The sequence below is a fragment of the Schistocerca gregaria genome, chromosome 3 (genome assembly GCF_023897955.1).
Source record: "Schistocerca gregaria isolate iqSchGreg1 chromosome 3, iqSchGreg1.2, whole genome shotgun sequence".
Taxonomy (NCBI): Eukaryota; Metazoa; Arthropoda; class Insecta; order Orthoptera; family Acrididae; genus Schistocerca; species Schistocerca gregaria.
The window spans coordinates 170,446,668-170,469,740 of NC_064922.1; the positions used below are offsets into that span (position 1 = coordinate 170,446,668).

Consider the following 23,073-nt stretch of genomic DNA (forward strand, 5'->3'; position numbering starts at 1 on the left):
GGTCGTATGCAGTCCTGATTGTGGCGCTCACCTGCACGGCGCCAAACACGCATACGACCATCATTGGCACCAAGGCAGAAGCGACTCTCATCGCTGAAGACGACACGTCTCCATTCGTCCCTCCATTAACGCCTGTCGCGACACCACTGGAGGCGGGCTTCACGATGTTGGGGCGTGAGCGGAAGACGGCCTAACGGTGTGCGGGACCGTAGCCCAGTTTCATGGAGACGGTTGCGAATGGTCCTCGCCGATACCCCAGGAGCAACAGTGTCCCTAATTTGCTGGGAAGTGGCGGTGCGGTCCCCTAAGGCACTGCGTAGGATCCTACGGTCTCGGCGTGCATCCGTGCGTCGCTACGGTCCGGTCCCAGGTCGACGGGCACGTGCACCTTCCGCCGACCACTGGCGACAACATCGATGTACTGTGGAGACCTCACGCCCCACGTGTTGAGCAATTCGGCGGTACGTCCACCCGGCCTCCCGCATGCCCACTATACGCCCTCGCTCAAAGTCCGTCAACTGCACATACGGTTCACGTCCACGCTGTCGCGGCATGCTACCAGTGTTAAAGACTGCGATGGAGCTCCGTATGCCACGGCAAACTGGCTGACACTGACGGCGGCGGTGCACAAATGCTGCGCAGCTAGCGCCATTCGACGGCCAACACCGAGGTTCCTGGTGTGTCCGCTGTGCCGTGCGTGTGATCATTGCTTGTACAGCCCTCTCGCAGTGTCCGGAGCAAGTATGGTGGGTCTGACACACCGGTGTCAATGTGTTCTTTTTTCCATTTCCAGGAGTGTATAAATATCACATCTTCAGACTGAAGCGGCTGCAGCACATCGTCTAACAGCTCCAGATAATGGGCTGCTGTTAGTTTACCCTGAACGAAGAATGGTCCAGCGGTACGAGAATCCCTTATTCCACACCACACCATCACTTCAGATGCGAAAACTGTCTGTCATGGGTGTATAGTGTGAGGGCTGGATTCTGACCAGCATCAGTAGTTCCGTTTTACACTGCTGACTAACAATAATGTGAGCACGTGTCAGAAAAGTGCGGAAGAGTGTGACTGATTTTCTAGAAGATAGCGAAAGGGATGTAGTGACAAGCCAACTGCAGCGCAGTGGTCAGCTGCGCTTGTTTTCGCGGTTGATGACTCATGATGGCCGGTCTGGGTGGCCGAGCGGTTCTAGGCGCTACAGCCTGGAACAGCGCGACCGCTACAGTCGCAGGTTCGAATCCTGCCTCGGGCTGATGATGCAAACAGTCCGATCGAGCTGGTCCCACAGATATATGATATTGTTTAAATTCGAGGAGTTTGGAGGCCAGGGGAGTGTACTAAACGCATAATGGTGCTGTCCAATCCACTCATGTAGATTGCAAGCTGTTTGATGTGTTGCATTATCCTGCTGGTAGATACTATCGTGCCGATGAAGAACCAACTAGATGTGTGGGTGGACAACGTTCCCACTCAGTCCACTCGGTCGGCGTCCAGTTACGGTATCGGCTCACAAATTCCAAACTCCGCCGCCCGTGAACAGCTGTCAGCATCGATGCATAACTCGGACGCCTAATGGTGAAGTCCATAGCAGCTGCATTCACTACATTCGCTGATCAATTCCAGTCATTTCACTACGAAGGAGGTACACGGCTCATGTTACCTGTTGTTCAACCATGCCTACCGCTTTTCGATCGCGTCCGCATTGTTACTTTTTGCTTGGAAGGGCTCTCGACAAGGAAAGGGTCCAGGCGTCTCGGAGTGAACCAAAGCGATTTTGTTCGGACATAGAGGATATATAGACAGACAGGAACTGTCGATGACATGCCTAGTTCAGGCTGCCCAAGGGCTACTACTGCAGTGGATGACCGCAACCTACGGATTATGGCTCGGAGGAACCCTGACAGCAACGCCACCGTGTTAAATGTTGTTTTCCGTGCAGCCACAGACATCGTGTTATAACTCAAACTGTGTGCAATAGACTGCATAGTGCGAATCTTCACTCCCGACGTCCATGGCGAGGTCCATCTTCGCAGCCACGAGAACGTGCAGCGCGGTACAAATGGGCCCAACAACATGCCGAATGGACCGCTCAGGATTAGCATTACGTTTTCTTCACCGATGAGCGTCGCATATGCCTTCAACCAGACAATTATCGGAGACGTGTTCCGAAGCAACCCGGTCAGGCTGAACACCTTAGACACACTGTCCAGCGAGTACAGCTAGGTGGAGGTTCTCTGCTGTTTCGGAGCGGCGTTATATGGGGACACCATACGCCACTGTTGGTCATGGAAGGCGCCGTAATGGCTGTACCATACGTGAACGCCATCCTCCGACCGATAGTGTGCAACCATCCTCTGACTGACAGTGTGCAACCATATGGGCCGCATACTGGCTGGGCATTCATCTTCATTGACGACATTCGCGCCCCCATCCTGCACGTCTTGCGAATGACTTCATTCAGGATAACGACATCGCTAGACTAGTGTGGCCAGCATGTTCTCCAGACATGAAGCCTATCGAACACGTCTGGGGTATATTGAAAAGTGCTGTTTATGGACGGCGTAACCCACCGACCACTCTGACGGACCTACGCCGAATCGCCGTTGCGGAGTGGGACAATCTGTACCAACAGTGCCTTGATGAACTTACGGGTAGTATTCCACGACGAATACATGCCTGCATCAATGCAAGAGGACGTGCTACTGGGTATTAGACGTACCGATTTGTACAGCAATCTGGACCACCATCTCTGAAGTGCTCGCTGTATGCTGGTACAACATACAATGTGCGGTTTTCATAAGCAATAAAAAAGGCGGAAATGATGTTTATGTTTATCTCTATTCCAGTTTTCTGTAGAGCTTCCGGAACTCTCGGAACCGAGGTGATGCAAAACTTTTTTTGATGTGTGTACATTCGCACTGCATGTGCGAAGTGTGCAGGTACACCATCGTGTTGGTACCGCATTTGCTGTCACACATTGAGTGGAACATGTTCCAACAACTCTGGAAGGGTTTCTCGCAAAAAATATTAAATATCTGTTGGTATTCAATTAGTGGGGAAGAAATGTTTGGACCAATCAAGCTATCGCCTACTAAGACGGTCCAAATACTTACTGACAAGCGACTTTGATGACAACGAACCAAGGCGGCGTGCGGATTTTCCCACACGTGTTGATTGTAGTTGTTGTTCATACTCTCTTCAGTAAAGAATGCCTTATCCATAAAACGTACACGGTCCACAAAGTCAGGTCGAATGTCATACTTTTACAAAAACAACTGGGAGAAATCTGTTTGAAAAACAAAACGTCTCTGCTAAGGGCGTGAAGCTTCTGAAGGCGGTAGTAATCCAAATGATCTTCATGCCACACAAACCAAATTGTGGAATGGCTTACATCCATTTCACGTGCAGCACGGTGAGAGCTTCTTGAGGGTGTGTATTCCAGCTGTGGTAACCCCTCCTCTTCAAGCCCTGGTGTATCCACTGTGGGTTGTCGACCGCGTCCTTCATCCTCTCACACCTGCTGCGCAAAATGAATACTGTCTCAGCATCTTCTTCCTGTCGGTTAAATTTCGCGTTTCTAGCACGTCATATTCGTGGTGTAGCAATTGCAATGGCCAGTAGTGTACATATGTAACATTTCGCATTCGTAGCGTTGTTTTCGGCTGAGAAAAAAAAAAGTGGTGCATTGATTTCTGGGAAACCCTCGTAGATTACGCTACCTGTAAGAAGAGAGAAAAAGAAAAGAAGGAGATTCTGTCAGAGCATAAAAACTTCTTGAGCTAATTTACCTTTTGTAACGAACTACATTGCTGTATATAGAATAGTTCTTTAGAAAAAAATTTTTTTAATCGTTGATGCTCATCATGTACATTCAAGGAAGTTGCAATTCGAACGTCGTCCGTTGTAGGGGAACTCACCCAGTGCCACGTACATCGTTCACGTGGGACACTCATCAACATGAATACTCTGCATATCACATTCAAGTGCCGAAAGTTAAGCGGCGGCGATCGCACGATGGGGGTGGGACGCCGCCTGTGGGATTCTCAGCTGACGTGGCACGCGGCTGTATCTCGTGCCCCTGGACTTCGCTCCCGCGGTGACGTCACGAGAAGCGACGCCCGTGAGGTCTGGCAGAGCCGCGGGCAGTCGCTTCTTGGAGCAGCAGAAGCTCGCAACTGGCCACACGTGCAGTAGTTATCAGCGACAGCGACAGGTATGCGACATAGCGCGGCGCTGCTGCAGCTGCCAGCAAGCGTGTCGAGGCCCAAACGGTTGCGGGCGGTTCCCGCAGTCGATACCTGCATTGCTAATCCGGCAGCATACAAAAAGCCTGCCTCGCACCGAAGTCAATGGAGGCATACACAACGAACGAGCATTTCCAGACAGTACGCCGGTGTTCGCTACCGTTCATTACAATCTGTGAATTAGCGTTTACAGTATCGCAGTGGTTTTAACACCTGAGTGCAATCTGGTATTAGCAGCACTCCCCCCTCGCCAGCCGCTTTTTAAAACTTTTAATTTTCAAATGACGAAACTCAACTGGTCGAGAGCAGATGAAAGGGAGGCGGGAGGAGGGACCGATCGTCCCCCTTCCCTTCCTCAGGAGTTGAAACTAAATTAAAATCAGATGGTAATTTCGGTAAATATGCGCCAAAGTTAAGCAGGCAAATTTAAAGTCTTGGACAGTGGATTGAGTCATTTAATTTAGTATTCTCTGAGCCACGTTAATTTGTCTGCCCGAGAGAATGTACTACTACCTGCACCAGTACCTCCTCCTGTTCGAATTGTGGGCGCCAAATCGTGGCAGGGCTTCCCCATCTGCCCCTGCTTTGCCCCTATTGTTCTCATTGCTGCTATTGTTAGACTGCCTGCCCAGAATTCAGAGGCATATCCTAACAGGTAGGGCGTCTTCACTTTGTAATGGTTCTTTATTTACGTGACCATTACGGCGCTCCAACTCCAGTTCTCGATACCAGTAATATCGTATTACTTTTCTCCGAAGTAACAGACATATTTTTGTGACAATATACACATATCGTTAATGTATAGGTACTCTAACGTATCGATATATAACAGTGATAGAGTTTTTGCGTGTATTCATTTCTGTGAGAGTGTCACATTCTTTTGACTTACTTGTAACCGTTTTGGCGCGAATGCTCACAGAGCAGTCTTTGCAGAAGTTAAGTTGTTATTTCCCTGTGTAAAAGAGCAGTCAAGAGGAACTTAAATATATGAAGATTGATACAAAACTGTTTTCTTGATGATGTGACAATTAAGAAGAAATATATGTGAATTTAAGAGAAGTTTAATAAAAATGTGGATCGTGAACACCAAGTCAAAAATTATTTCTACAATACCATTGTTCTGACCTGGGATTGTTTGATCATTAAGAATTTCCTGAAAAACGCATTTGTTAGGCCTACAGATATTGCTAAAATACAGATCTGGACCTTCTAGCAGTCAAAGTGGAATCACCCTAGAGTCAACAAGATGAGCCGTAACAACTTCGACGAAATCTACGTGGGAATGCTTTCAACATAAGTGCCAAGATTAATGACTTTTTTACAGTGACTTTATTATTTCCATTCTGACGATACCATCCACAGTCAGTAACTTTGTTGTTGCGTGATAAAGCGAACATATGCTGAGTGAGCAACATTATTAATCTGATTACTAACCTACTTTACAAGTGGTGGTATTGTTAGAACGCGAGAAGTGCTTTTCTGCAGCGCCCGCGCCTTAAACACAGCGTGACGCGGTACGCCGCCATTGACAACAGTTGCCGCTTTTGCTGCGATCAGCTTTTGATGCTACCGCGACCGCTGTTGATCCGTAGCTGCTACTGCTATGCTGACGTCACGTGCCGACTTTTCATAAGCGAGAATACGAGGCGTGGTCTCTTAAATGCGCCACCGAGTGGTGTCATGTGGAGGCCGCTGTTGGAAACAACGTTCCGCCAGCGGTAGCTCAGTGTGAAGGGGACTTTCGTCTTGACAGTCTGGAGTTTTTCATATTAGTGCGACATGAAACAAGTTTCAAAATTATCATCTTTCTTCTCTAAAAAACAGAAGACAACATGTCACTCCTTCCCTATTATGGTGACCAGTGCTTTTTGTTTCTATATTGATTAATTTCGGAATTAATTTTAGTAAAGTAACATTTCTCGTCCATGGTGGGCTGTTTTTGTCGCTGCGACTGTAAAGTTAAATTAGGAAGTACAGAGAATTTGTAAGGTGTCAGGCAAATCCAACACCTTCCATGAAAACCTTGACATGATAGCAAATACGGCAGTGTATCACATTAAATTAACCAAAGTAATACGATCAACGAGTGAGCAAATGGAATACCACAGACTAACACAACAATGCCTAAATGCATGTCATACCTTCCCACCCTGAAACAGACGCAGTTCCGAGGGGAGAAAACGAGAACAGGAGCCTAGAGTAGAACTGTGTTAAGCTAGAAAGCCCTACGATAAAGGACAGACACCCACATCGCCAGCCGACCGCCAAGACCACCCTCAGCCCATGTTAAAAGACAGAACCCTCCAGAAGAACAGTATAGATCTTACGATAACACTAAAAGGACCACACCAGCTGGAAGTTTTAGCGTGAGACTATACTCGTCTCTGTTATGTTGCAAACGTTAAAAACATTGCCCCACCACGAAAAGTATAACATTTTTCATTGGATAGCCAGAATTTTTGTAGGTGGAGCTTAAGGTTAACTTTGAGACTCTGATTGGTCAGTTGAAACCACAGCTAGATCGCTTTTCTTAAACCAACTTCTGTAAATTGTAGTAAGGAGAAGTTAGAAAGAGTTGCTACCGAGACGGCGAGGTGTGTGGAGCTGCTCCGCCCGCCGCCCCCTGACGCTGCCTAACCACCGACAAGGTAATAGACGTACGCGACGCCGCATAAGAGTCATAAGGATTCACTCAGAACTGTAGAAGTCTCATCTGTTACGCCCCCTTTTTACGTAATACTAGTGTCGATCGTCAATTAAACTTCGTGGTATTCACATTTCCTATTAGAAGTTAAAAACCTGAGACGGGATGATTTTTCTGTTATATAATTATTGAGAAGCCACATCAGCCACTGTAATTTACGACAAGTTAAATAAAGTAATTAAAGATAATTGAGGGTCACTGTAGACTATTTTGATAGTTTTCTCTTTTATGAACCTTAACTTAAACTTAGATTATAGATGTGATATGGCATAGGTCATCCTTAGATCCATTGTAGAACTTGGAAACCGATTCAGGGAATATTAGTTCACATTTTTGTTGAACGCAGTTGGATTTTATCATCCTGTATTAAAATATTTCCTTTTATCAATAGTGCAATTTATAAACAATGTTTTGTGAGTAGAATAAAAATTCCAATGGTAAACTTTACTACTTTCTCGATGTTATTTTACCAGCTAATTAAAAACAGGAAAGCCTTGAACCCCTTCCACTAAATTTAGTCAGTATTAAGATTCTTTTACATCGAATGCAGTGGAGCTGACGCTGAAATCATTAAGCATTTGATTATATCATCGCGAGTCTCAATGAACTCATCTGAACTCTACATGTCTACATGGCTCCTTACCAGCAACAGGTCCCAGGTTCAAACTAGGCAATTCCCTAAAAAAAACATTCTCAGAGCGTCGTTGCGTAGAATGTTAGTTATTTTGTACATTAGTCTTTTTACTTGATAAGCACGAAGTATTTTGATGTTCACCCATCATCTTCAGGTAGTAAATGGATCAAACTAGTTAATGAATCTAAGTTAGTTTTACTGTATTTACTTAGGCAGCGAAAAGTGTGTCTTCGCGGATAGACGTAGTACTTCATGAACTGAGTCGTCTTGAGCGAACGGTAGTGTATATTTCCTTGAATTTTTCTGAACGTGTGCACCTGGATCAGAATTCCAAAGTGCTTTGACAGCGAAGCAGAGTCGATAGTGGAGGGGCGATGTCGTATTGAGTTCGCTTTACACGCTTTACAGGATCGAAATATCCTTCTGCCTTGACAAACGCACTCCTGCTTTTAATTTGTTTATATACTCTGTGTTAACTAAAGACTTCATGAGCTTGTTGCTATTACCAATTATAGAAGAGAAGTTACTCAGAAAAAGTCAGTGAATGCTACACATTTCTAGAATTTTAAAAATTTTCTGTCTAAAATAAAACATTTTTGGAATTGTCTCATATTTTTGAAGATCAAAACAGCTTAAAACAGTGGTTTTTAAACATCTTTAACTTTCAAGGAGAGTACCCCTGGCCTCCTTTCTCTTCTAGGCCACCGCCCCCACCCACAAATTTCACTAATCTGCCCCTGTATGAGATATTTACTTTTTGTAGGAGTTTTATTAAACCACGAACTAATGTATCAATGAGACAGTTTGTACTGCTTATCTCTAACCACGCTCCAAGTCCATTCATTTCGTTCTTTCTGTTTCCATTCTTATCATAGACAAAAATCTACTTTCACATCAATAACTCTTGAGTGTCACGTTTCATTTTCATGTGTTATATTCGAGTAAAACGGATGTTAGAATGAATAATGAAGTGACTCTCAGTATACAGTGAGTGGTACGTACAACTCTTTGTCAGAAAAGAAAGCTAACTGTCCACAGTGAGGATAGATACTTCGTACAAAACGTATTTCCTCTGCACTACTCAGGCATCTCCTAGCGGCAGTTGCTTCATCCAGACCTGCACCCGATTTAAAATGAACCAAGTTCAAATATATGTTCTATACTTATTGTTTGTAAACCACTTGATTGCTGGATTACTTACTTCTCGATTGGCTGAATTGAAAGACTTCAGATTACTAACGCTTCGTGTTTGACCACTGTCACTAGTAATACACTACCGGTCATTAAAATTTCTACACCAGGAAGAAATGCAGATGACGAACGGGTATTCACTGGACAAATATATTATACTAGAACTGACATGTGATTACATTTTCACGCAATTTGGATGCATAGATCCTGAGAAATCAGTACCCAGAACAACCACGTCTGGCCCTAATAACGGCCTTAATACGCCTGGGCATTGAGTCAAACAGAGCTTGGATGGCGTGTACAGGTACAGCTGCCCATGCAGCTTCTACACGATACTACAGTTCATCAAGAGTAGTGACTGGCGTATTGTGACGAGACAGTTGCTCGGCCACCATTGACCAGACGTTTTCCGTTGGTCAGAGATCTGGAGAATGTGCTGGCCAGGGCAGCAGTCGAACATTTTCTGTATCCAGAAAGGCCCGTAGAGGACCTGCAACATGCGGTCGTGCATTATCCTGCTGAAATGTAGGGTTTCACAGGTATCGAATGAAGGGTAGAGCCACGGGTCGTAACACATCTGAAATATAACGTCCACTGTTCAAAGTGCCGTCAATGCGAACAAGACTTGGCCGAGACGTGTAACCAATGGCACCCCATACCATCACGCCAGGTGATATGCCAGTACGGCGATGACGAATACACGCTTGCAATGTGCGTCCACCGCGATGTTACCAAACACGGATGCGACCATCATGATGCTGTAAACAGAGCTTGGATTCACCCGAAAAAATGACGTTTTGCCTTTCGTGCACTCAGATTCGTCGTTGAGTACACCACCGAAGGCGCTCCTGTCTGTAATACAACGTCAAGGGTAACCACAGCCATGGTCTCCGAGCTCACAGTCCATGCTGCTGCAAACGCCGTCGAATTGTTCGTGCAGGTGGTTGTTGTCTTGCAAACGGCCCGATCTGTTGACTCATGGATCGAGACGTGGCTGCAGAATCCATTACAGCCATGTGAATAAGATGCCTGTCATGTCGACTGCTAGTGATACGAGGCCGTTGGGATCCACCACGGCGTTCCGTATTACCCTCCTGAACCTACCGATTCCATATTCTGCTAACAGTCATTTGATCTCGACAAACGAGAGCAGCAAAGTGGCGATACGGTAAACCGTAATTGCGATAGGCTACAATCCGATCTTGTCAAAGTCGGAAACGTGATGGTACGCATTTCTCCTCCTTACACGAGGCATCACAACAACGTTTCACCAGGCAACGCCGGTCAATTGCTGTTTGTGTATGAGAAGTTGCTTGGAAACCTTCCTCATGTCAGCTCGTGTTAGTTTATCCACCGGCGCCAACCTTGTGTGATTGCTCTGAAAAGCTAATTATTTGAATATCGCAGCAAATTGTTCCTGTCGGTTAAATTTCGCGTTTGTAGCACGTCATCTTCGTGATGTAGCAATTTTAATGGCCTATAGTGTAGTAATTAATTATAACACTGTTTACAGCAATATAGTAGCAAATATGTTGTTACTGTTGTGTTGTGTTTCAAAGTACACATAGTCAATAAAGAAGCGATTTTTGGTGCACTGCTGGAATACCAAGAATGTGGAGAAGAAATTGTCAGAAGACATTTAGCACTTGGTACGTGTCTCACCCTTCCTGCCATAGATGCATGGTGCAAAGTATAAAGTATGTGTTTAGGGGGTGGGAATGTGAAGAAGATAACGTTGATATTTCCGTCTTCCTGTAACTTCTACTGCATGGCATCACTCACTAATAATAGAATTTGAAGAGAAGTAATTATTGTTCTTATGCACTCAGTATTAAGAGCCTTCAGTATTTACGAAAGTAATAACAATCTTTTAAAACTAGTTTTGAGACTGACGCACAAGGGAACCCTCTTGGTTTCTGCCCCTCAAAAAATTTCATTTTCTAGTTCAGGAGACGACTATCCCCCAGGTTGGTAACTGCCGCACGACAGGGAACGTAATAGAACACGTTGTAAATAACAGAGCCTGTGAGCACTGCGTTACTGTTTCTCGCAGCTAATAATCGGCAAGCAGGACGCAACACACGCACAAACAGACAGTTTCAGTTTTCCTTTTTCGATTTCTGCTGGCAACTACATTCCAGTCGAAGCAACCAAACGAAAGCACACTTCTAAACGAAACAGCAATCGGACATGGGAAAGCACCATAAAACGTAAACTACGAGTATCCTACTAATAAGAGGCACAGATGTTGGTGCTTTACTTACAATGATTAGTATTTGTTGGTTAGATGCTGGTGTTAATTGTACTGCACTTTACACACTTAGCCACAGGTAACACGTTACACATGCTTTACAAAACGTAAATAAACAAAAGACTATGGCTAAAAATACGTCAAAGATTTGGTATTAGGACAGAGATTCTCTTTCTTCAGCTTTCGTAATATATACTGGTGTCAGTAAGTATGTATATATTTCTCTATTGTAAAATAACAGTCAGTTTGTAAGATAATACAACTACAATTTTAGCAGCGCAGTTTCGACTGATATTTCATTTGTCTTTTGCTTAACTAATATTGATCATCGCTTATGAAATTAACAACAAATCTAGTTTTGTAGCCCACCTAGCACAAAACAATCATTCTGTTATAAACATCAAAACAATCCTCCATATCCTACACATGGCACTCAAAATAATAAAAATGGATCTCCTTGAACAATTACAAATATTTGCTAATAAGAATATATCTCCCCACACCATCTTAAATGAACAAACAGGTTTAGCACATACTCCATTCTTACAAAATTTCAAAGAATCATTACATTTGAAACCCCAAATAACTCAAGAAAAAAGAAAAAAAACGAACTCCGCCCTCCCCTCTCTCTCTCTCTCTCTCTCCCTCCCACATTGGTATACCTCGTCAGCACTGTCTTTCTCCTTCTAGTACACACACCCAATGTCCTCCTCTCACAGACAACCCAGCTTAACAGTTCTTTATTAAGAAAATAAATAACTAAAAAGTAAAATTAAAAAATTAAAAAAAGTATTGCTATGATGTTCATTGTTAATTTCATAAATGAAGATCTATGCTAGTTAAACAAAAGAAAAATGAAATTTCAATCGAAATTGCAATGCTAAAACCGAAGTTTTATTATCTTCCAAACTGATTGTTCAATAGATTTTATAAATATCACATGCCAATTTTTCCTTATTACTACGTGTTATTTTACAATAGAGAAATAGATACATACTTACTGACGCCATCATATATATTTAGAGAGCTGAAGAAAGAGAATCCCTGTCCTAACACCAACTCTTTGACGTATCGTTAGCCATACTCTTTGGTTTATTTACGTTTTGTAAAGCACGTGGAACGTGTTACCTGTGGATAAGTGTGAAAAGTGCAGTAAAATTAACGTCACTGGAAAACATTCATTATGTTATCCGGAATACTGTGTACACCAACATCCAACCAACAGATAGTAATCGCTGTAAGTGAACCAACAAAATCTGTCTCACAATGTGAATAGTTTTAGCCGTACTCAGCGTTAACATGTTTCGTTTATACATCTTTCCACAGCTGCACGACTCCCACACTGCTGCAGAAACTTAATGTGTGTGCCATTTGATGATGGATAACTAAGCAGTTCAAAACCGGTAGCGGAATAATAAAAGGTTGAAGGACAAAACGAAAGGAGACTGACTACAGTAATTTCAAGAAACCTACGTTATTTAGTATCTGATTTAAAGTATACAGACAACTATTAGTAGAAATTCATCTACATCTATATCGTACTCTGCAAGCCCCCAAATGGTGTATGTCGGAGGGTACTTTCGGTACCACTAGCTAATCCCTCCAATCCTGTTCCACTCGCGAATAGTGCGTGGATAGAATGATTGCCTGTCAGCCTTTGTATTGGCTCTAATTTTTCGAATTTTCTCCTGGTGGTCAATATGCGAGATATATGTGGGGGGAAGTAATATGTTGTCCGACTCCTCCTGAAAAGTGCCATCCTGAAATTTCAATAGTAAATCTCACCGTGATGCACAAAGTCTCGCTTGTAGCGTCTGCCAGTGGAGCTAGTTCAGCATTCCCGTAATTCTCTCTCGCCAGCTAAACAATCCCGTGAGGAAACGCGCCGCTCTTCGTTGGATCTTCTCTGTCTCCTCTATCAGTCCTACCTAATAGGGATACGAGATAGATGAACAATACTCAAGAATCGGGCGAAGGAGCGCCTTAAAAGCCACTTCTTTCGTGGATGAGTTACATTTCCTTAAGGTTCTTCCGATGAATTTGAGTCTGGTATCTGCTTTTCCCTCTATCTGTTTTATGTGGTCATTCCACTTGAAGTCGCTCTGGATAGTTACGCCAAGATATTTCACGGCAGACGACGTCTCCAGCTGTTTGTCATCAATAATGCAGCTGTACAGTAGTGGATTTCTTTTTCTGTGTATGCGCAATATGTTTCATTTATTTACGTTCACGGCCAACTGCCAGACCCTGCACCATTCATCAATTCTCTGCAGGTAGTTCTGCAAATTCTTACTATCTTCTGGCGTTGCCACTTTGGTATAGACAACTGCATCATCTGCAAATAGCCTTAAAGTGCATCCGACGCTTTCTACCAGATCATTTATATACATTGTAAACAGGAACAGTCCTATGACACATTCCTGTGCTACTCCGTATATTACCTGTACATCTGTCGATTTTGTTCCGTTAAGAGCGACGTGTTGAGTTGTGTCTGCAAGAAAGTCTCGAATCCAATCGCAGGTATGCTTCGATACTCCGTAAGCTCGTATTTTTTCCATTAAACAGCAATATGGGACCGTGTCAGATGCCTTACTGAAATCAAGGAACTCGGCATCAACCTGAGCGCCCTTGTCCACTGCGCTATGGATCTTATGGAGGAACAGACGAAGCTGAGTTTCGCAGGAACTCTGTTTGCAGAATCCATTTGGATTTTTATAGAGGAGATGTTCATTTCCCAAAAACATCATAAAACATGTTCCGTAATGCTACAACAGATTGACTTCAACGATATAGGTCTATAAGTCTCTTACGGCTTTTCTTAAAAACGGGAATGACCTGCGCTTCTTTCCAGTCGTTGGGTATCTTTCGTTGCTCAAGCGATCTACGATGAATTCCCGCTAGAAGTGGAGCAAATTCTTTCGCATAATCTTTACAGAATCTTATAGGTATCTCATCTGGCCCTGACGCCTTTCCACTACTAAGCGATTGTAGCTGCTTTTCAATTCCACGATCGGTTATCTCACTATCGGCCATTTCTACGTTCGTACGACGATTGAAAGGAGGGACAATGTTACGATCTTCCGCTGTGAAACAACTTCGGAATACGGAATTCAGTATTTTGGCCTTCTCTCTGTTATCTTCGGTGCCGGTGTGGTCGCTGAGAGAATGAATAGATGGTTTCGACCCTCTTGCTGATTTTACGTACGACCAAAATCTCTTTTACTCAGGTCGGTTGACAACGTCTTACTTTCAAAATCAGTGACCGCTTCTCTTCGTTCAGCTATTGTTTGTCAGTTGGGTTTTTACTTCTCTTGAATCTGAGATGAAGTGCTCTTTGTTTAGGTTTTCTAACGCTGCTATTAAACCGTGATGTATCTTTCCATCCCTTTTAATTATGACCAACCAGTATTTGTTTACGTGTATGTACAATAAAGCCGATGACCCTCGAGATGTGCGACATTCCAACACCGCTGCGAATCGCATGCGGTTGATCGTGATCACGAGATTGACGCTTGAAATCTGTCTCGTATTTGCTGGATTTATAACAATATCAGTTGTACCACGAGCATTTTGTTTCTGTAGTTGCCATCACACTGCATTCGCTGACACTTTTCTGTAGATGAATATTAAGCACAGCGGTCGGTTCCGGTTGGTTTCTTGTATTTGGGTGAGAAGTTATCTAACCATCGCTGTACGCTGTACTGGCGTTAGATATAGCAGATTTAGACACTGGTCATGGGCACATGAAGCAGGTGAGCACAAAATATGTCTGATTACCTATCAATAACACTTGCAATGCCGTCGACGCCTGACGAGTAAGTATCTCTCGGGAGCAGAAACCCATTCCTGTCGCCCGATATCACGCTGCCTGCGAGCTGCGCTAGAGGCAGAGTTTGTTCCTCAAACACTGTCCCCAGACGGCCGTCCACATCAGTCGAGCACCTTACCAAAGTAGACCGCACGAGTTTGGACGTAAAGCGTTCCCTCCTTAGAAGGCACTCGACAGTGTCCACAGTGACTAGGGTCGTTCGAAAAACGTCGTCATTGTTTTCCGTTCGTCTTATCGTCATGTAGGAACAAGCCTCGCGTGACATTCGTCTTTTCTTTTGCTCACTGGCCAAAACTAACCAGCACACGTATGTTCCACATCTCGACGGTTTACGCTTAAAACGTTTCATGCCATTGCTCGTCCAGTGCTTAGATTCCATGGATCCATTCTTTTTAGTTCAGTGCATGTGATCCATTATAGAAAAATGACGCTATCGATCTACGTTTATACTCCGCAAGCCACCTTAAATGTATGGCGGAGGTTACTTTATGTACCAGTAACACTTCTCCCCTCTCCTGTTCCAGTCATGAATGGTTCGAGGGAAAAACGATTGCTGGTAAACGTCAGTATGAGCTCCAAACTCTCTAATTTTACCATTACGCTGATGATCCCTTACGACAGGGGGGAAGCAGTATATTGGTTTTCTCTTCTAAGAACATACGCTCTTGAAACTTGTAGAGCAAAACAGAGGGTGATGCAAAATGTCTCTCTCTCTGCGACTGCCGCTGGAGTTGCTGAGAATCACAGTGACGTTTTGGTGTTAACCAAATGAAACTGTAACAACACGTGCTAGGTCTTTTTCACATGTTCTGAAAATTTGTGATCCTCTAGCACTCAGCTAGGGCACGCCCGAAGCTACTTTTACGTCTGCAGATTTCTCTACATTCAGAATGACATGTTGCGTTCTGTTTGCTAGAAGTTTTTCGGTCCAACCACACCCTTAACCTTTGTTCCAGACTCTCGTATTTCGTTCATTATGCAGCAGTGTGGAAGTGCATTGCACGCCAGGTCCAGCGGCTTTTCCTATATTGAGCTATTTCAGTTCCTTTTTTTCCTCATGGTCACTTATTTCGATATTTAACACTTTGAGATTCCAGTACGACCTTCCTCAATAAAGCCGTTCTGGAGTTTAGAACCGCGGCCTCCTCCGTGTCATCCCTCCTGTAGAGGCAATTACAGTTGTAAGGTGGCAGAATAAATGGTCAGATTCGCATCTTACATGAGACCTCTACAAATCACAATGAGAAGGTGAAGAGGACACCTAACGTAAATCGACGGTTATGGGAACATTTGCCAGCAGTATGTAATGCAAAAAGGGATGACAGTCATTTGACTGTAATTAACACATTATTCCTATACAATGCAAGTCTCTGAGTGGAAGGTAGAACAGGGAACGCGAGTCGAGTCGCTTTTAGTTTTGAAAAGCCAGCTCCACAATGGCATACCGAAACGTGCTGCCGGAGTTATGTCGGCGACCACTTAAGTGGGAAACAGGAAAGAGGATAGCTACCCTGGGCCAGGTGATTCAAGCTGGAGAACCACCTGTAGCGAGGGAATCGGTACAATGGCAGAGAAGAAGCTTTAGAAAACTGCGTTTCGTAATTCCAACGGGAGACGAACAAAAGCAAGTGACACATTTTCGTCCAGTGAGTGCGACACACGGAAAGGTCAATGTACTTTAGGCGTCTAGAATGGGGACAAAACGTCCGATTGGCGGAAATACACTAAGATGGAGAAAACTACTGAAGTTTCGATGCAGTTTGATAGAAGGGACGTTGCGATTCGTAGAGGGTGTTTCTACAAAATGAGAGGAACGCTTCTATTGGACGGAGAAGCTGTGGCGTGTAAAAGGAACCCAAGTGGAGGGAGGCAGTTCTGCCACGAGCAGGACAAGAGAGAATTTTTGAATGTGGACTCTTCTCTGAACTGGCGTCAAGTGTAGAACGCTCCGTACGACGTAGAGAAGAAATTGGTGTGGACACTACGTTCACAGCGGCTGCACTCCAGCTAAAATTAGCTGCAGCAACATTTAGCTCCAGTTGTGGAGAAACGAACCGGCGAAATTAGTTAATTGTTATTGCGAGAACTGAGAGGGCACTATAATATGCACGCTGCTCCAACCATGTGCGTGTATATCGCCACATAAAAAGACTAGGGCTGAGTACATGTTTTTTCGCATAATGAGAAACATAGGGAAAGTTTCTGCTGGAAAGTTCAGCAAAGGCCAGATTCGTTTTGTAGGAATTTCAGTGGGAGAAAGCGCAGCTTAAGGTAAATACCGCATACAGAGGTGTAAACTTTGCTGGTTCACCAGCTTGCGTCCACTGTAAACTCGAGTACCTTGGGTAATCTTGCGCACAAATTTGTCGCTTGACTAACCATCCACCGTAGACTTGATTGTCATCCTAAATAGTACCGAACTTTGAACCGGAATCGGTCGATTTTCGTAGTACTGACCAACACCATAACGTATGTGTAGTAGCAATTTTGTCAAGAAACGTCCAATTAAACCTTCATATTATTGTGCTTAGGAGTAACGTAAAGAAACTTCCATTTAAACTTTCATAATATTGTGCTTAAGATTAATGTTCTTTCTGAGAGTTAATATTTAACATTGTTGTGTATAAACTTATTTCATTTTTTGATGATGGCAAGATGCGTTATCAATTGCGCTGTTTTATGTTAGCGAGTTAAAAACTGTGTGAAAAACTGTAATTTGTTGAAAAAAAAACCGGCAACCTTGTACAGTCATAGACTGTCTGGATGGAAGACTTCGACTCGTTTACTGATTTAAAGACCAAAACTTAACGTCTTATTTTCTCAGACAGATGTTCGATGAACGCAGAGGAATAGTGCACAGTCTTCGTTGGACCGGAACAATGCATTTATCAAACAGGCTGCCACGAGAACAATAAAAATTGGAATTATGTTCTCTGGTCACGTCTGTTACTCTTCCGTATGAACATTTACAGTCCCAGTAGGGCATACACGAGATTCTTCGAGGTCTGCTGTTATGTCTTCTTGATACATCTACACTCATATTCCTTAAGCCACAGTCCGGCGCACGGCGGAGGGTACTTTGCGTCGCTGCCGGCCGTAGTTGCCGTGCGGTTCTAGGCGCTACAGTCTGGAGCCGAACGCGCGGTACGGTCGCAGGTTCGAATCCTGCCTCGGGCATGAATGTGTGTTATGTCCTTAGGTTAGTTAGGTTTAAGTAGTTCTAGGCGACTGATGACCTCAGAAATTAAGTCGCATAGTGCTCAGAGCCATTTTTCTTTTTGCCTCCCTACCAGTCGTTTCCTCTTGTTCCACTCGCAAACGGCGCGAGGGAGAAACGGCTGTGTACTCCCTTATGCTTCAGTACGACCCCAATTTGTGATATCACCTCTTCGGGTCCTTACGCGAAATGTACGTTGGCGGTAATAGAAACTTTCTGCAGTCAGCTGTAAATGCCCCTAGTCTAAAGCTTCTGAATAGTGTTGCGCGAAAAGAACCTTAACAGGGATTCACGTTTCGCTTTACGGAGCATCGAATCTACCTGTCACAATTCTAGCTGCTCGCCTCTGAATTTCTTCGATGTATTCCTAAGACGGCTACTGAGATTGTCTCCTATGCCGTTAATATAGATCAGGAACAAGAGAGGGGCTATAACACTTCCTTGGGGAAAGCCGGTTATTTATGTTTTACTCGATGACTTCCGTCTATTACTACGAACTGTAGCCTTTCTGACAGGAAAGGTAGCAGCACCGCGGCTCCTGACTGAAGTGCCTAGAACTGCTCGGCCACATCGGCCGGCCATATGTATTTCATGGGATCTATTCTTTCTTATGCAGTTCACCTGAGGATGCTGTTTTAATGCAGCGAAAACGGTTGTGGCAATAAACACATCACCAATTACAACTGCGTTGTGTTTCACTTTACTTCCATTCATCATGGCTTTGATATCGAACGGGAAATCCCAGTAAACGACATAGAAAGCAGACATCTGGAGTGTGCCGTTGCTGCAGAGCTACTCAGTGTGGTCTTGATAAACAGAACCAGTTCTGCACTGGCGTCACGAAGAAGACAAACTGAGAAATTTTTTTTGAAAAAGACAGCCCTCAGTCGTGAACACAATTAATTTGTAACCTAGGTTTCGGTGTCACAAGGGACATCTCCTGCGGACAAAATTAAAACTAAATGTTACACCATAACGTACCAAAAAATACGAAAGCTGCGGTCATACCTGACAGCGTCAGATAGTCAGAATTAAAATAAAATGCAACAGAGGTGCAAGCCACTAGGCGCTGCCATGTGTCCTCTGCTACAGGCAACACAAAACTGAAACATCATGTGACTTGTGCGTCACGGCAACTTCAAGACAATACCGCCATCTGGTGGCTAACTGGTAAAACAAGCTATTTTGTAACCATCTCTCGTAACTGTAGAGAGGGAAATAGACAAACACCTGAACGGTGTACATGAAGTAATTACAATAGCGGGGTACTACATGATATAAAATACGACAAATGAATGACTGGCTGTAGTTCAAAAATTCCAGAATAAATGCGTAGAGAAGACATATACGAAATAATTAAATGTTATTACTGCTTGCTATAATAGATACGTTATAAAAAACCAAAAAAGTTTCTTTTATTTACGTATATGAGCCGTAAAAAGTAGAAAGAAAAGGTATCTCTCAATCTGCAAGAAGTAGTTGGTACATCAAAGTGTTAGATCTCGTCAAGCAGCGGCTTTATACCACTGAAGTAACTTCTCCCGCGCAACTGCATCTGCTCGCTGAGAAAAAGTCCGTCATTCGAAAGTAAATGTCCGTTGTGGCACCGAAACCAAGGTTACAAATTAATTGTGTTCGCGACTGAGGGCTCTGTTTTTCAAAATTTTGTATTATACAACAGTCGCTTATTGACAGCCATGTTAAAAGCCTGCAATCCGAATGGTGCTGAGACGGTGCCCCGTGTTGCAGGATGGACCCCTCTGGCAAGGTGGCGCTGATCACGGGGGCGGCCGGCGGTCTGGGCAGAGCCTTCAGCAGGGCGCTGCTGGCTGCAGGAGCCAAGGTGAGTCTCTGCTTCCTCTCACACCTCACTTACAGCTGCAGCCTGAGCACTGTATGGCTAAAGCTATCACTGCCTTGTTGTACCACCTGCTCTATGTCATTGTCCTCTTAGATCTCTTCTTTGTCGCTAATGTTTCCAGGGGCAAAGAAAATCTGTCAGAATGTTTGCTTAGAAGTAAGAGAGAGCTTGGAGCAGCTAATCTTGACACATAAAATACCAGCGCTCATATATAAAAAAAGAAAAATACGGGCAAGTACGAGAAGGACTCGCACGCCAAGGGTTTCGTTCAAACATAATTACGTATACAGACAGTTCAACCATTCCCGGAACCGAGAATGTCGACGATTTTTGCTTGTTATCGGTACCGAAAAAGACAAAATAATGTCTACCATCGCTGAGGAAAAGGGGTCTTAACAGACGGAGAGAGAAAAGCAGTCAGATAACAAATGACAAAAACACTTTGCTTCGTATGATATAATTATAAATCAAAAATTTTCCGATTTTACTCTTTTACTTGTACTGCGAGACTTGTCTTTTATCCAAATATGATGACTCAAGGCCAACGGGAAAACCCCCTACAGGTTTTGATGAATGGTTTCTTGAGTATGGAAGTAACAGTATCTTTTGATTGCGTTGACTTAGAAGCTTACATTTATTACACCGCCAAGGGACAACAGACCTTAGTATCTCACATAAATGTCAACTCCATACGTCAGTCCGTTCCTGAGAAGAAGGGTCTTAACAGACGGACAGACTGACAGATAAAAAAATGACTTATTTGTGTGTCATATAATTACACATTGACAGTTTCTGAATTTCTTTCCTTTTGTTGTACTGTAAAACCTTGATTCCTGCAGAATTTAACTATATGGGTTTCAATGAGTTTGAGAGCATCAAAATGTGTGAATTAAATGGCCGCATCTTTCGATTGCATTGACTTAGAAGCTTCATCTTTTTACACTGCAAGGGGCGATAGACCTCAGTAGGCGACATAAATTTCAAGTTCCCTGGTTAAAAGGGTTTTTAACAGACAGGCAGACGGAGGGGTGGCCAGTAAAATGACACTGTCGGGGTTCTGTTTTTACCGATTGAGGTCTGGATCCCTAAAAAAGTAAAGAAAAAAGAGCATGGAGACTATGATGTGCCAAGGGAAACAATTAAAAACGAAATAAAAGTAAATAACATGAATTTACTTACTGGATGTATGCATGAATTACTTACAGAATATATTCGATGGCAGGATACAAAGGAGAGTGCTTACAAATCGTTCGTGTGCTCCATGTTAGAATATTACTAAAACTGTGGAACTAGAACCAAATTATACTGACGTCGGACACTGGGCATATACGAAGAAACGTGGCCCGTATGGTCACAGGTTTAAAATTTCCAAGCAGAAAATGTGGAACAACCGCTGACGACAGGTGCCAGCTATTCCGTGAAAGCCTACCCACAAACTTTCAGGAAACAGTATTAAGTGAAGAGTCTAGGTATATTATCAGTCCTGTACGTATCTTGATCGCGAGAACAGAGGTATCTAAGCAGCCATTCTTCCCACGCTCCATATCGTAAGTAGAACGAGAAGAAACTTCAACATGAAATACCTTGCTAAGGAAGAGGAGGAGGAACTTAGTGTTAACGTCCCGTCGATATCGAGGTCGTTAGAGACAGAGCATGAGCTCGGATTAGGGAAGGATGGGAAAGGAAATTGGCCGTCTTCTTTCAAGGAAATCATCTCGTTGTTTGCCCCAGGTAATATAGGGAAATCGCGGACAACCTAAATCTGGATGTACGGATGGGAGTCTAAACCGTCGTCCTCCCGAATGGGAGTTCAGTGTACTAGCCACTGCGCCACCTCGCTCAATATTACCATGCTAAGCGCCCTCTTCAGTGTTTTGCAGAGTACGGATGTAGAAATATATCCATAGGAAGACAGTTCCTGAAAATTAGAACAATACTGTAAGTTTTCTGCTTCACAAGATCGTGGATAGACGTGACTATATGTCTGTCAGTCTCCCCTCCCATATGAAAAGCATATAAAAGACGTTATACGAAAATCCAGCAAGGGAAGAGAAGTGAATGTAGCACTTTACGGGTGGGAACTTTTGTGTTGTATGGTTGTCACTGTAGTCTTGCACCATGTGAAGCAAGGATAGCATTTCGTTTGGTGGCCAGTATCCCCTTGCTATAACACAAACACATACATGTGTTAACAGGGTTCTTTATTAACTGAAACAGGAAGCTACTTAACTTGAGATAGTCGAGTAGTTGTGGTACAAGCTCTTCCGTAATACTCCACGTCAGCCTTACTGCTGGTTGTAATGGTACTTGAATTACGTAACCGTTACGGCAGCTCACCTGAACCTCTCGATACCAGCAATAATCTACTGCATTTCTGTAAAGTAGTTAACATATTTCTGAGATATCATTAAGATTTGATTTCATTAATGTAGAGGTACTTTGATACATCGATATGCTTATGTTGCAATGATATAATTCTTATGTGTATTCTTTCTTTTGCCACTATGATCTTTGATGAACTTCTAACTCTGATTTTTGGGCGCGTAAGCGATTATTAGTTAGTTAGGTAGTAGTTAGAGAGTCGGACCTAGAGAAAGTCAAGTCTTGGACCTCATGTTGGAAAGACGGACATTGTAGTCAGCTTATAAAATGTGAACTTTAACAGTGAGGAATATGTTTTCAAGTATGTTTTGTACTGTGAAGTGATGTTTTGTGTGTTACGTGATACTGCAGCAAGAGTAATAAAAAAGAATTGTAACTTAAATTCGACGTGCTGATTATTTTTTTACATCACCATTGTCCTGTAAAAGTATAATCTTCAAGAATGGTTTGTGAAACACATCTATAAAATTTTTGAATATAGCAGAATAAAACCTAGACCTCTTTGCATCTGAGGTTAGAATCATCACCATCTAGATTTTCGACGATTGAGCCATGATTTTACAACGAGATCAGCGTGGGAAACACGAAAAGATGAGTGCCTAATTTATTAATTATTACATGAATTGACTTTATTGACTGTGCTCTAATGACACCTGCCACATAATAACTTTGTTGTTGTCCGAAAATGCAGTATTTAGCAGCGTGAGCAACACCACATTCATTATCAAATTTTGACCTTTGTTGTGGTAGGGTTGTTAGA

General features: G+C 43.4%; 1 protein-coding gene across 1 annotated transcript in view; it reads left to right on the top strand.

The window, feature by feature from the left end:
• The first annotated feature begins 4,150 nt into the window (after positions 1-4,150).
• The window catches only part of LOC126354463 (15-hydroxyprostaglandin dehydrogenase [NAD(+)]-like), a 90,325-nt gene continuing 71,402 nt past the window's right edge, over positions 4,151-23,073 (top strand). The window contains exons 1-2 of the mRNA XM_050004161.1: positions 4,151-4,213; positions 19,820-19,913. Coding sequence (XP_049860118.1) covers positions 19,821-19,913 — 93 coding nt within the window. The 5' untranslated portion in view covers positions 4,151-4,213; position 19,820. The remainder of the gene's footprint in view (positions 4,214-19,819; positions 19,914-23,073) is intronic.